The sequence below is a fragment of the Sphaerodactylus townsendi genome, linkage group LG09, assembly GCF_021028975.2.
Source record: "Sphaerodactylus townsendi isolate TG3544 linkage group LG09, MPM_Stown_v2.3, whole genome shotgun sequence".
Classification (NCBI taxonomy): Eukaryota; Metazoa; Chordata; class Lepidosauria; order Squamata; family Sphaerodactylidae; genus Sphaerodactylus; species Sphaerodactylus townsendi.
In genome coordinates this window covers 92,022,546-92,038,144 of record NC_059433.1, presented here as the reverse complement: position 1 = coordinate 92,038,144, position 15,599 = coordinate 92,022,546, and the positions used below count along the sequence as shown (strand labels likewise).

The window sequence follows — 15,599 nt, the reverse complement described above, 5'->3', positions numbered from 1 at the left end:
AGAAGTAGGCACTCTCCACTGTAATTTGTTTTAACTGCTGTTCCATGGGGGCCAATCACATGTTTGAACCCCTGTGTGCTGTTGCCAATTGGTGCATTTAGGTCATTGATGAGTAGCTTTGTATCGTGACTGGGAGTATCATTGGTGGTGTCCTGCAGTTGATCATAGAATGCAGTTTTCTCTGCATTGCTGGCATCTTCATTTGGTCAATACACTCGGATGACAGTGGTCTTTGCGTTCTGGGATTGAAACCGCGCTGTGATGCCATGTTTGTTGATGGATTTCCAACCAATCAGTGCCCTTGTTGATTCTTTGCTCAGTACCAGATCAACATCGCGTATGTGTTGTTCATCATGCCCAGCATATAAGATGGTCTTTCCATTGCTGACCAGTCAGTTGCTACCTGTCCAGTGCATTTCACTGATGCTCGGGATGTCTATTCAGTAGTTGTCAAACTCATAGAGCAGTTGGGCTAGTCTCCCACATTGGTACAATGTCCGCCCAATCCACGTTCCAATTCTTGTCATTATTTTGGCGCTTAGGATCGAGCTCTGCATCAGGCACTGGACTTCCTTTCGGCTTTCATCCAGCACTGTCATAAGAGATGAGCTGGTCCATTCATGCTGGGCTTTGTGATTTTGATGAAGTTCATTTGTTTCTGTAGCAAGTAAGGTGTCAAAGCTCTTTTGATGGCACTTCTCCCAGGGATGGGTGCTGACCCACCACCTAACCTTCCTCCTTTCACATCCAGGCTTGGGACCGGCAATGGTGGAGTTCTCTGTGCCATGGGACCAGTTTAAATCTGGTTTAGGACTGTGTATTTGTGTAGGAATGCGTTAGGAAAAATAATCTTGCTGTCCTCTGTCAGCATGAGTTCAAATCAGAATAAGAGGGGGAAAATAGTTTTTGAATCCAGTTCAAGATACACAAAGCATAGGAGAGGGAGGAATTTGCTACATTGCTGAGGTAATTCAAAAACCCACCTGTGGGATTAGCTAGAATGATGGCACAGCCAGCTATTACCTCAGTGAGGAGAGGGGTTGAAAGTCTTACGCAGACTGACCATATGTCCCAACTTATTCAATTGCAGAAGAATTACATATCATAAATAGAACAGGCATGAAAATCTTGCATGCCTCATTACTTCTCCTTTTCAGCTTTACACTGTCTCTTGCTAACATAGCTTTCTACCCTGGAGTTTTCAGACCCCACTATCAGTGGACATTTTTATTCTGCTAATTTCTTCAAAAGAGTATGAAGTGAATTCTATGGAATTATGTCTCCAGAGCTGGCAGATTTTCTGGTTCAAGGTCCCAGATATGATCCTAAACAAGAACCTCCTACTGAAGCCAAATGAGAGGTAGAGTTCCTACTATCTGGGAATAGAACATAAAACAGTAGCTGTTTTAAAAAGCCTGACCTACATGACCCATAGTTCCTTGAAGCACACAGAGCCCTTTAAACATGAGCAGAAAATCATGGTTTATGGGTATTTGTATCACAACAACACGCACATGCAAAGTGAATCTCCAAAATATGATGTTAATATATTCATTTTGAGTCTTTTCGAGAAAGGCAAACTATACATTCTATAAAATAACTAAATGTGAGTTCTGGCAGTCCCAGACAATATTAGCTCAATTTTCTGCCATTCATCACTAAATGCTTTCAAGCAAAATTTAGATGACAGTGATAATTACTTGTGTATTCCCGAATTTTTGGAAAATTAACATTTTTCTGGGATTGTCAGCACTCAGTAGTGACACACAACTGTCAACATGCATGCAACAGACACAGTGATCTTACAGTGCAATCCAAAGGGGGGCGGGTGTATGTGAAACCACTCAAGAGGTGATGTGACTTCAGTGGCAAGACCACTTATGCTGGTGGCAGGGGCAATTATGCAAGTGCTGGGGCACTTATGGTGGTGTTGGGGAATTGCGTGGCAGCGCAATGCCTGGGCCCGGGCATGAAACTTTTTGAGGCTATTCCTCAAGACATTTCATATATACCACTGCACATCATCAGAATTTTCAAAACCATTAACTTTTCAAAGAATCCTTTCACTTTGCTTCTTACACAGCTATATAGGCAACTGACTGCTCACTTGCTCCACATTTACAGCCCCTGGCTGCAGAAACAATACAGCCTACTTATCAGACATCCACTACCATCTGACTATGGAATGGATTGGGATGCCATGAAATGTGTCCAGTTGCTCTAGTCTCATGAACTATGTATTGCTGGAAGTTGAAAATATATTCTTCTGTGTTTTTTGTATCACCTTAGATTTGTGTGTATGCTTTTGTAAACACGTTATATTGGAGTGTGTACTCAACACAGCTTGTTGTATTGTATATAATAGCCTACATACAGTTTAGTTTTTTATTGGTTGTTTTTGCGCCATGGCTATTCCATCCCTGGCTACAGCATAACTACCTTCCCCCAGAATGCACTGCTCATATAAAAGGCTATTTATGCTATTAATCAACGAACAGACTTCTTTAGTTGCTAAATTCTGGTTGCTAAAGTTGCTAAATTATCTATGCCAATATAAAGATACTGTCAAATCCGTTTTCTACACATCTCCTTCCACTTTTCCACAAGGCAGCTTGGGGTAGTTTATGAATAAATAATTATATTTAATCTTATGAAATCTGTTTGCTACATGTACTGAAAGAAAACAATAATTTGATGAGAAAACTAGGATTTTGTAGTTTTCTGTCAGATATTTACTACTGAACAAATATAATAAGAAAAGACATGTAATAACCACAGTTAAAATAATAAAAATATAATAACCACAGTTAACACAATAAAAAGCTTTTATGCCTTCCTTTTCTCTCCTGTAAAGAGTCTTAAAGCAGGTTACAATTGCCTTCCCTTCCCCTCCCAACAGGTACCCTGTGAGGTAGGTGATGCTGAGAGAGTTCAATGAGAAGTGAGTTCAAAGAGAAGTGTGACCCAGAGGCGTACCAGGGGGGAAAAATGGCACCTGGGGGAAAAACCTGCTCCCTGCTGACAGGGAGGCTGAGGAGTGAAGGAGCCAGGCTGTGGCCACAGTGCCCACCTGAGCAGCCCAGAGGGAGCTGCCAGGTACCTCCCCCCACATGATCAAATGGCATGCACCCAGGGACATGGGCTACTCTATGTCCCCATTAGCGGTATGTCACTGGTGTGACCCATCAGCCTTCTTGTGGAGGACTGGGGATAGCAAACTCAGTTCACCAGATAAGAATCCATCACTCATGTGGAGGACTGGGGAATCAAACCCAGTTCTCCAGATTAGAGTCCACCACTCTTAACCACTACACCACCATGTGAGATCATAACATTACATTTCACTGTTTCAAAGTGTTTGCTTGATTGTATTGTATTCTTCTATTCTAGATGTATTAATTCAAATTAATCTTGGAAAAAGGGATCATAAATGAATCATGAAAGGTAATAAATTACAGTAATGTATTAAACATAATGGTTAATAAGTACATCTCTTTTACTCTGACATAAGCAAAGAAATAAGACATCCCCCATTAAAACTACTTTCTGCAAGCTTTTTTTCCCCCAGACGGTTAGGTACTTGCATAGAAAAGAAAGTGCCCAACAGGATTTCAATTCATCCCATTGTGCAATCTCTATATAATCTCTCAGTAATCTTTCAGATAGTTATAGGGGTGATGGCTGCTTTTCCTTAATTCCCTGGTATTATGGTTCATGGTCTTGTCTATACATGACAATAAAATGGTATCATTCCTACCGTGAAGGATTACATATGCAACACACTTTCCCTTTCACTCACAAGCAGCCATAGACAGAACTGTCAAACAAAGCTATTAATAGGCATAGCCATGGTTCCCCTATTTGGTATAGAAAAAGTAAGAAGGAATAGTTTATTGATAGACTCTAAGTGAATCCTGCCTCAAGTCATTAGGAAACTGGCATTAAAATGTTTAGCTTCCTCAATCATCATTCATTTATTCAGAACATAAACTATTCATGTCCTCTCATGGCTTTAGACATGACAGCTGCATTTGACCAAGCAAATTGTGGTTATATCTGCTCACTATTTGTTAATATCCATCACAATGTATTTTTGTATATTTAAAAATGAGAAAGAATTGAGTTGGAAAACCTCAAATGGTGTAATTTTTCTTGCTAATGGACTGTAGGAATATTTGGGAGTGAATGCCTTGTCTGTCAAAACTAAGTGAGTCATTGGACAGGATAACAAATGGGTTTCTTTACTGACAGGTGATCCTCCAAAAAAGAATCTTTCCACAGTAGACTTTTTAGAAGGGGATGTATCAGCAGGAAGAGTCAAACTAAGGCCCCCTTTACACTGTTGTTTTAAACGTGGTTATCCTTTGCTGTCTAAATTCCTTGTAATATGAGGATGAAGGTTTAGGCAACATATTGAGATCCTTGGCTTGGGGAGATCGCCAGAATCTGGTGTAAAAACTGCAGTGTGCTATGCCTACAAGAGTAATATTTGTTTATCCACATATTGTTTGACTTAACTGACAGGCTATAAACTTAGGAGAGAATGATCGCTATGATATTTAGTAGATCACATGGTGCCCTTTCCATGTTGGTGAATGGGAGTAATTGTGGAGGACATTTTTGTATATGCTGAATATCACATTATAAAATATCACACTATAAGAATAAACACAATTTTGGTCAAACTAAATAAGAACATTAGAACATTAGAAAAAACCTGCTGGATCAGACCAGAGTCCATCTAGTCCAGCACTCTGCTACTCACAGTGGCCCACCAGATGCCTTTGGGAAATGTTATGCAAAAAGTGTTTTGTGCAATGGATGAGGATTTACTATGAATGATCAGTTTCTTATGTTACTCACACTTTTGTCTCTTCTGTCCCATTGGGTGGCTGCTGCTCTTCCTGATGTGTTTGATTAGTAGGTTCAGGAGATTTTTCAACTTGAGTGGGCTTAGGATCTTCTTCTGGAGGTTGCACTGCATCTAGAATCAGACAGTTCAATAATTTTTAGACATATATTGTAAAAAATGGATACTTAAATTGAGAATAAAGTCCTATACAGACTTAACACAAATTGCACAATAATGAATGTACACTTTATAAACTAGACAGTCATTTGCTTGAAATCAGCAGAAATCAAAATGGAGAAAAATGGAAAGGGGCCCAAAATATACAAAGAAAAAGTAACAGCTCACACGCTGAGTTATCAGATTAAGGAAACTATCATTTACCACTTTGGGACAAAATGAGAACAAAATGTAAGATGACTTGGTTGAAACAATTAAACATGAAATTAGATGACCCTGACAGTCTTCTCTCTCTTCTCTCAACCAGAAGGCATTAGGGTAGAGAGTGGCACCCATTAGTTGATTGGTGCCAGAAGGTGCTGAGGCAGACTCTGATTCTGCACTTGCAATACTGGTTCATATAATCTGTTTCAGTTGTCTGTGCCGCTATTTGCAAGGTGGGTGCAGGAGTCAGTTGGGATCACTAGGATCCTGGCAGCAGGAGGCAGCATGGTTCACACAGAAAACAATGTGTTTCCATGCGAACAGCGCAGCTGAGAATCCCCCCACCATAGAATCCACCCTGAGAATTCTCCTCAAGAATCCCCCCTCTTATTGGCACAACATGGTGGCCACCAATTAGAGAATCCACTCTAATAGCAGCCACCTGGGGAATCCACCATACTGCTGGGCAGAAGGCGGTGGAAATTGGATGCTCCCTACTTGCTGTAGTTCACACAGGCAAGCAAGGAGCATTTGAAACCCAGGTTAAATTTTAAAAGTTGCCAATTTAGTGTCTTCAATTTAACCAAGGATCAGGCAAATAAAACAGGTCAGAAGCATTTGGGGGTTGAGTTCTGTGGGAACTCCCCCACCCATGCTTTAAAAAAGGGCACAAAGCCATTCTATTTGGCCTGTGCAGATTCACCCAGAGAAATGATAGTGCGTGCCCCTCCCATTTTTACACTGAGAAGGAAGTCAGCTTCTTTTCTCACAAAGGTCCAATTTATTTTTTAAAGATATTTTTCTGTGAGGTAAATTATTCCCACTGGTTTCAATAGGAAACACATTTATGGTTTTAAGTTTTTTTTTCAAAACTTCCAATAAATTCTCTGAGATTGTAACGTTTGCCCAAGGGATCATCCTTCAGGCCAAATTTCAGAAAGATGGGAGAAAGCAGTCTATTTTTATATCCCATTGTGCAGAATGGACAGAGGGAAGTGCTTGGCAACCACAAGACAGGTGTGAGGAGTCATTAGAAACAAGGAAGCATTCAGCAACACAAGAAGGGTATGGAGTATAACAGCTTGTATTTGGCAGCCCATCAGCTCTCAATTTGTACTTGCTGCAAACAGTCACAGTAAAACACCCATACACTCAGATTCTATCTAAATAGTGGCACTAACTCTTTTTCCTCCCTCCGGGAAAATCACTCCAGTCCTGTTCAGCAGTGTTACTGGGATTACAGCTCTGGCCCCAGCCTGGTGGAACACCCTTCCTCCGGCTATTCGGGCCCTGCGGGACCTTGGCGAGTTCCGCAGGGCCTGTAAAACGGAGTTGTTCCGCCGGGCCTTTGGAGGGACCAGCCGCTGAAATGGTGCCCCCCAGTTGGCCCTTCCACCTAGGCCACCATCTAATATGACTCGCCGCTCTCCCCCCCCCTTCTCCTGGGGAGAATTTTTAAAGTGGGGTTGGTCGGACGCCTCTATTATTACTATCATTACTGTGTATCGCTGTTTTAAAGATTTTAGTAATTCTTTTATCTACGCTTGTTGTACACCGCCCAGAGCCCCTTGGGGATGGGGCGGTATAAAAGACGAAACAATAAATAAATAAATAAATAAATAAATAAATAAATAAATAAATAAATAAATAAATAAATAAATAAATAAATAAATCATGTTATTGGAAGTATGATCATGCCTGTTTGCCCCTCACATAGATGGTTACACATACTTCTGCATGCTGCAAGAATTGTGCACTTACTTGCGTGAAAGTTTTTTTAAAGCATAATCAGCATCCCAGTCATATTTATGCAGCCTACATGCATGCATTTTTATGTACACATGGGTCACTGCAGAAGTTTGTTTGTTTGTTTGTTTGTTTGTTTGTTAGTTAGTTAGTTAGTTAGTTAGTTAGTTAGTTAGTTAGTTAGTTAATTAATTAATTAAACTTATAGGCCGCCGCATCCCCGAAGGGCTCGAGTTAAGTTATAAACATCAAGGGTATGTCAGCGGGTGTTATCCAACTTGTTTATTTCCATGCCAATAGTATACTTGAATAGGTGTATTGTCTCTCACATCAAAACAAAGAATAGTAGCAATAGTAGCATTTTCCAGTAGTAAAGCAAGATATCAAATAGAAACTTGTAAATGCACTGTCTCAATAGATATGATGGGGAAAATGGCATCACATTGATAGTTTATAAGCATATAATCTTCTCCTAGGCCAATGAAATGATTGGAAAGCTGTTCATGAAAAAACTTGTCACTGCTATCTTCTTCAGTAGGTTCATCTGCTAACTCTTCCAATTGAGAAAAGTGCCTATCATTTTTACTACCTATAGATTCTCTCTCTTCCTTCCCTTCCTCTGCTACTCCATACAACTGAGAAAAATAGATCATGGAAAAGTCATTGTGGCCATTTCCAAAAAATATCCAGAGAATATTAATCATAATTAAAATTGATTGGACACATTTTAGTAACAGCAACTACAAAGATAGCAACTACAAAGAGAGCAGCAGTGGCATAGTGGTTAAGAGCAGATGCATTCTAATCTTGAGGAACCGGGTTTGATTCCCCGCTCTGCCACTTGAGCTGTGGAGGCTTATCTGGGGAATTCAGATTAGCCTGTGCACTCCCACACATGCCAGCTGGGTGACCTTGGGCTAGTCACAGCTTTTTTGGAGCTCTCTCAGCCCCGCCCACCTCACAGGGTGTTTGTTGTGAGGGGGAAGGGCAAGGAGATTGTAAGCCCCCCTCCTCCTTTTCCTTTTCCTTTTCCTCCTCCTCCTCCTCCTCCTTCTTCTTCTTCTTCTTGTATGAGTATAAATCCCTGATGAGGAACATGACACTAGTTTGAATTGCACAGCTACTGGGATATTGAGGAATCAAGGAAGGGTTTACAGCCCAGGGTATAAATCAACAGAACATCTCTAGGTCAAGTTTTTGGAATAAGATTGCCAGACTAAAAAGAAGCAGAAGGATCCAGAGTGTATAATGAAGAGTAGGATATTATTTGTGCCTATGAATCACTTGATTCCCTGGATCAGTAAATCCATCTCTGTGACTGCATGACAGAGTTGTTAACCAAATGTGATGGTGGAATAAAGAATAAGAAAGTGGTGCCTATTTAATTTGACTTTAGGACCCAGTAGTATAATTCATATAACTTCTTTAAATATTTGGAAATAAGAGTGGGATTACATGTCTCTTACAAACAATGTGGGACTGTTATCTAACATGCCAATAGGGAAACAATCTAATGACAACACGGGCATATAGAATAGCTATAATGTGCATAATATAAAGGTGAATTTCACATAAATCTGCCATTTTCAGTGGCAGCCTTGAATCTTTTTAAACATGTCATTGTTCCCGAAACCACAGTCATGACATTCTAAAAACAGGTAGGCGGGGACCCCCTTCATATCTGTCAATGCTTGTGGCAACAGGAGGCACCAGCTCCCAGCTCTATATCACTCAAATAAATCTATGAATAGTTAATCTCGGCACCGAAAAGAGGTTCTTTTGCAATGAGGTGACATTTTTTGCAATGAGGTGACATTGCACAAGTTCCTGGAACATTTGAATTTTCCATTAGTTTTGGTTTAAAATATCAGACTGATAAGTGATAAACGGTGGGCTTAAAAGCTGCAGGAGACTTTCTGATCAGCTTCTCCAGTGAACATTTGTAGCAGATGCTGAAACTTGACAATTTCACCCACAATTATATTACAACTCCACAATGTTTATAAAGCTTGTTGATTATCACACTAGTAATTGCTGTTGAATTTCCTTGGATTTCTAGATTAGTTTCCAACCAATTGCTTGCATGGTAAAGTTATTGCTGTCTTGTTTATTATGGGTATATAACTCAGTCATAAAGTAACTGCCCTTTGAGATGAAATTCAGCTATTCCCGTATTTCTCTAATCTTAGCTGCTGCTTTAATGTTAACTAAAGCTATGACGGTAATGCCATCACATCACAGCCATTTAATGGCAATATCATAGGGTTTTCAAGTGAGGAGATGTTTAGAGGCGGTTTGCCATTGCCTGCCTTTTTTTAGTAACCCAGGACGTCCTTTCAGGGCTGACACTGCTTACTTTCTGAGATCTGATAAGATCAAGATAGCCTTGGACGTCCAGGTCAGGACAACTAAAACTACAGGGGCATCCATTACTTTCATTCTGTGCATAGAAGGGGCCCAATGTAGCCTTGAGTGCAATATAATCATAGGGAAAAAAACTAGGCAGCAATCTGGACGCTTGATTGCACACAGTAGTTTTATAAGATGGTTTTGTGAGGATCAATCATAAACAACTCTTAAAATAACTGTAGTTCTTGATTTAGTCAATAACAATGTGTGTTATTCATATTAGTTTGTTCAGACATTCCAAGAAACTATGGTTTAACTACATATGGATAGTATGTTTCTCTGAACATGGGTATCTCTACTAACTATAAATAATGTCCATCAAATCAGAATCTGAAACCATGGTTTGAAATTGGTTTTTTAATCACAGTCTTAACTATGGTTTTCAGCCATAGTTTTCAGGATAGGTTTGGATGATAGAGTAGGAGGGGGGGAGCAGGGGACTTATACGTTACCTAAATTCTGCAGAGAAGTTATTGAAGAAGGCAAGGATTCCTATGCCAGCATAGAAATCCAGGCGAAGGACGATATCGTGTCTCAGACCAACTAGACCAAGAGAGGTTTAGCCAGTAAAGAGCCCTGAGTCTAGGGTGCACAGTATTTTTATACCCTCTTGCGCAGGTAGGGGTGGGAGCTAGTAAGTTTCAGTTTCAGTTTCCTGGATCTTTTGGGATTTCCATGCTGGAATTGCTGGTTTGAGCTAATCAATAGCTCATCTACTGTTTTCTAAGTACCGGGATAATAGAGCCAATGTGATTGGATCAGAGATAGCCTTGAGTGGCCTTACACATAACTCCTTTTAGGAGTCCCTGTCTTAGGTGTGTCATGTAAATTTGGCTGAGGCGTGAGTTTGACAAGGAGGAAGCACTTAGTAAATGTTAATGGTTGCTAAAAGGCAATCAGATAGGAAAGCTTGTGGCAAGATGGGCCATAGTCCCCTTGTATTGCAACAACCTTTGCTGGGTGCGGTAATCAAGAAGAAGAAGAGTTTGGATTTATATCCCCCCTTTCTCTCCTTCAGGAGAGAATGTCCTTGAGGCTTCCAGTCTCAGCTGACTGGAATAACTCATTTAGTGATTTAATTTGGCAAACAGGTTTTACTTGGCCTGTTTTTGCTTTGGGACACTCTGCTACACACACAGGGTTGCTGATATTTGCCAATACATATACAATACATATACAACACACTGCATTGTATTCAGAATGAGGATAATAAAATGAGGATTTGTTGCTGTATACCAGGAATTGTGTGATTATTTGTTGAAATAAACCATGGTTTCATATATTACATTTCAATAAAGCCATAGGAGTTTGGATGATACAGCTCCCCAACACTTGGTGGGAGCAGCAAGAGGGCCAACATGCCTTACCTCTCCACTAAGTCAAGATGCCAGCCCCCACTCTGCTTTACCTTCCAGCTTGATTCATGCAGGGTCTGTATATATGATGTTTGCATTTAATGTAAGACCTGTACTGTGTATGCCAAACCTTCCAGTATGAACCTGAGTGATACACCACCTGGCTTCAGAGGTTTGACTAGCATATCAAGTGTGTTGAGAACTAAGGCACAGACTTGGTTCCTCACTCTCCACTGTTTGTAGGGCAGAAGTATTATCCAGACTGGCCCAAAGGGGTTCTGAGGCTAAAAAAATGCTGGTCTGAGCCCCTACAGCCAAAGGTAATAGTATAATAACATTCAAGTTCTCAGTAATTTGATCTATCCCAATATTTTTCACATTTTATACTTCTCTACTGATTAAAATGTGGGCATTTTAAATTAAATATGCTTATGATAATGCCATGTTTTATTCCACATCTCCTCGAGGCATCTTAATATTGCTGTCTGAAATTTGAACAATCTGCCACTATCAAGTCTCTAAAATTTAGTAATCAATGCTAATTGCTAACATTAACATTGAAAAGATCTACTAAGGAATATTTTGTGTTCTTCTTTCCCTCCCCTTCAATGAAGATGTGGAGATCAAATCAGCCTGAATTGTTTTTATAAGCTTTGTGAAAATTATGGAGACAATGAAGAAAATTGATGATGTACATGTAGTACATAGTAGCAGCAGACTGAGTATATACACAGTACTAAAATAAAAGGAACATGTTTAGGAAAAAAAGGAAAAAATCTGGGGCTATTCTTAGTGGCTGCCTCTCAAATCATAAACTCTGGTAAGATGGCTCAGGATCACAAGAACATATCGCTAGAACATATCAGCATCATATTTCTGCTAGTCCTGAATGACACCACTAATAAAGCACAACTGTAGGGATCCAAGGGTCCAGCATTCATCCTGTTTACCCCCATTACCTCCATGGCCCAGGCCAGGCTCCAAGATTCAGCAAAAGTCCTCAGATGCTCCCCTCTTCCCATGCCTTTTCTCTACTGCCTGGAGGGAACCTGGAACTTCTTCCCTGGCTTGCCATTTTGTCAAGACCCTGTTAAGACCTGTTACTATTTCAGCTCATCCCTGGTTCTTGCCATGAACCCAATTGGGGGTAGGTGGGAATGGGAACAAGTGGCTATGTGGGGTCCTCTGGCTTGTTTTCCTTTGCTTTAGGCGCACAGTAATTTTCTCATCCTTTAGCCAGAACCTGCCTTATCTCTGGGGTGACTTTGGGAACTCTGCACTACTGGGAATGCTGTTAGTGATCCTGAGGGTGGGGGCTGGAGGGAAGTATGAGGAAAATATATTAATCAAAGAATGCTGTAGTGAAACTCAGTTCCAGCAAAGCCTGCTGGCAAACTGTTTGTGATATCCTAGCAATAAATCAGTTTCTGAACTCAAGAGTCTGGTTATTGCAGGGGCCGACAGATCCTGACACATTTGGCACCTTAAATGGGACATGTGTAATTACTGCACAAATTCAACAGCCTGCCCTGTCTTCTTACACCTGTCTTTTTTCTTTTCTTTTTTTTTTGGCCTGATGGCCTGGCTCGTCTGGAGCTAAAGGAGGCCTAGGCCAGCATTGCTAGCAATGTGGTGATGCTATTTCCAAAATGCACTGGAAGTAACATCATCATGTTACTGCCAATGCAGGAGTATGTTGACATTTAGGCAAAAAGACATTGCCTGTAATCCCAATTCAGACCGGCATTTTGCTGCCAGTAAATCCCCCCAGGCCATAAACACCATATCACTTCAGTTGACCATACAGGTCCTTTGAAGTTCTGTAAGACTTGGAGCCTACGTGCTTAAGGACCATTTACTCCAATATGAACCTAACCAACTATTACCATAATTTTTGGGATCAAGGGCCTTCGTCACCTTTATGGGTGGCAATGTGAGAAGGGACATTCTCAGTTGTGGCATTGAACTATCTGGGATTCCAAAGTGATTCCCTCCCCCATTTTGGTCTTCTGCCTGCAGCTGAAGACTGTTGCTTTATCTGGCATTCCCTGATTGACCCATCTTTGGTTTTCTTTTAAGTGCTGCAGTTTAACATTTGTACTGGTTTTACATCTTTTTAACTGATAATTGAGATCCCCAATTGAGTGGAAGGCAGGATTCAAATGTCTTTAAATACATTTGGTGAACAAAAGGTATTTAAAAGGAAAGATTTGGACACTGCATACTGCAAAGTCTAGTTGTCATCAGATAGAAGAGCATGTAACATAACTTAGGCTAGAATATACCGCTTCTGTAGATGGAGAATGTTCAAAAGAGCTGCCCATTCTTGTGGGGATTATACCTTCAAGACTATACTTTTTGCACTTTCTTGCTTGTGACCTCATTGGCTGTGATTGGAGGTCCTGGGAATACAAAAGCTGCAGTAATTCTTTCATGGAAGCTGTGAAGCTGGCATGATGCAGCTCCCATGACTCCTCTTTTAATTTGCCACTAGTTTGGATAGTAGCCTAATATTCTTTTTCATGGATTAGACAAACCAAAGATCTGTGAAATGTTTGTGTGTGTGTGGGGGAAATTGCACATATGCACGGAACAGAAGCAACCATTATAAATATGGATTAGCTTCCTACATCTTAGCTTTTCATAGCTGAAGAAGAGTAAGCGAGTTTATTAAAACTAGTCAAGCTCTGACTAATCTTTAATGACAATACATACACCTTTTTTTGGAAACCATAAGATTTTGACTTTCTGATGTGAAAACAGAATCAGTGATGAGTGTCCAAGACAAGATGATGAAGCATTAGGTTATTCTCAATGGGCCATTTTCACTGACAAGCACTGTTTACTAAGCTATGGTGCTGAAATGCTATGTTCATTGAGTATTCATTGGAGTAGCAAATCCTGTATTTTAATCCTTAAGCTTTTAAAATTCTTTGGGATTTGCTAACTGGGTGTGCAACCTCAATCAAGTAGAATCCACATTGCCATATTTTTGTCACATTCCAGCAGGATTTGTGTGAAAAGTGCAACCACCTGTGTACTGATGCCCACAACTGTGATTACATGATGAAATGACTCATGTTCATGTATGCATTTTCAGTAGGTTTAAACTGCAATAACTTGAGATAGGATTGCACTGTGAAAGTATGAAAGTGATGAATCAGTGATACTTGTGTGTAATAAGGCTAGCAGAATTCTGTATGATAACTTGGTTAAAAACCCTTCTAACACCTATCCTTACAGTGACTCCATTGACTTTTGATAAGTTACTGGGGCCTGTTCAGGGTGCTGAGACTGTCGCCCACAAGGCCCATCACAATCTAGGATCCACATCTCTACCTCTCCCAATATATTTCACAACAACAACTTTGCTGAGCAAGGTCTTTTGAAGGTGTTACCCTTGCAATGGGCAAGATCAGCAGCTGCTCATATTTGAATGGCTGGATTTTCAGAGCGGAGGAATACCTTGGTCCACAGTTGGGGATTTTACGCTAACCTTTTAAAATTACAGTTTATCACCGCTCCTGGTGTGTAGACAGCCCTTCTCAGATGGCACTGAGGAATCTAACTTACAAGAAACCCAAACAGAGGCACGTGAACTAAGGCTACGAACCAACACGTGCCCCCTTGTGATACAAGCTGGCTTCATCTTAGGCTTCACCTGCAACCTCTTTTCTTTTCCCATTGCCCTGGGTGAGTGAAACCAGGGGTGTGCGACACTTCCAGATGTTAATGGACTATGATTCCCATCAGCCCCTGCCAGAACGGCCAATTGGCTGATGGGAATCATAGTCCAGTAACATCTGGAAGGCCAGCATTGGACACCCTTGGGCTAAACTGCCAACAGCTATTGGTAGTGATTGAAGTGGATTGAATTACTTGAAGTGATTGAAGTGGATTGAATTACTACTGTGGAAGCATCCCTCCTTTTTGATGCTGTTGTCCTGACTGGCTTGACAGCTGGTGGGTATAACTGAGCTGGAACCTTAATAGTGACTGTTGCAGCCTTTCTGCTTACTGGCACTGCGGTACCCAGGTGGTAATCCTGTGATTTTTGGGTAAGTCTGGGGGTTATTCTGGCAGTGGGGGTGGGACCACTTCTAGGCAGACACAGTAGAAAAGAATGGGAATGGAACAAATGGAAGAAGGGAAGCTGACAAGCAAAACAGATCAGGAAAAAGGGCAGCATGTGAATGCCAAGAAACATATCAATGTGCATCATTGTGGCAATGGGCACTACTCTCGCAATCATTTTAGTGTACAAACAGACAGGTGTTTTTATAAACTGGAAAGTTACCATCACATAGGGACTGCTGTCACTAATTCTCTTATTCAGATCTATATTTTCTACTTAACTCTGATTTTTACCTTAAGCTGAGTAGACTCTGCTACTACCATGGGACTCATGTCACTTTAAAAAGTAATTACATAATTGGAAGAAACATGAACAAGTGCATTGAAATAATCAGTACAGACAAGTGTGAAGTGCTAAATTTCTATTCCCTGATTATTTGTTCCCAGAATTTCTCAACTGTTTTCTATCTTGACAGCTGCCCTGAGTTGAAGAAGATGCAGGAATCAACAAAACTTTCTCAGTCACTGCAATGATATTATTTTGTATGCAGTGTATCAAACACTTGTTGCAATATTTTACAAACTTTCTGAAACCATTTCACTATAATAAATAAATCGGCTGATAGAAGTAGCATCTGTCAGGCCTCTCTGCCCTATGCCATACAGCGCAACACCAGTTTTGTTCATGGGAGAGGGGGTGGGATACTCCTGAGGAAGACTGGGTACTACAGATAGCAAACAGGGGTGTGTTATGATGGTGTTCTGCCAGGCCTCTTTGCACC

General features: G+C 40.7%; 1 protein-coding gene across 1 annotated transcript in view; it reads right to left on the bottom strand.

The window, feature by feature from the left end:
• The window catches only part of CNGB3 (cyclic nucleotide gated channel subunit beta 3), a 79,652-nt gene that overhangs the window by 56,273 nt on the left and 7,780 nt on the right, over window positions 1–15,599 (bottom strand). Inside the window, exon 3 of the mRNA XM_048508482.1 lies at window positions 4,864–4,984. Coding sequence (XP_048364439.1) covers window positions 4,864–4,984 — 121 coding nt within the window. The remainder of the gene's footprint in view (window positions 1–4,863; window positions 4,985–15,599) is intronic.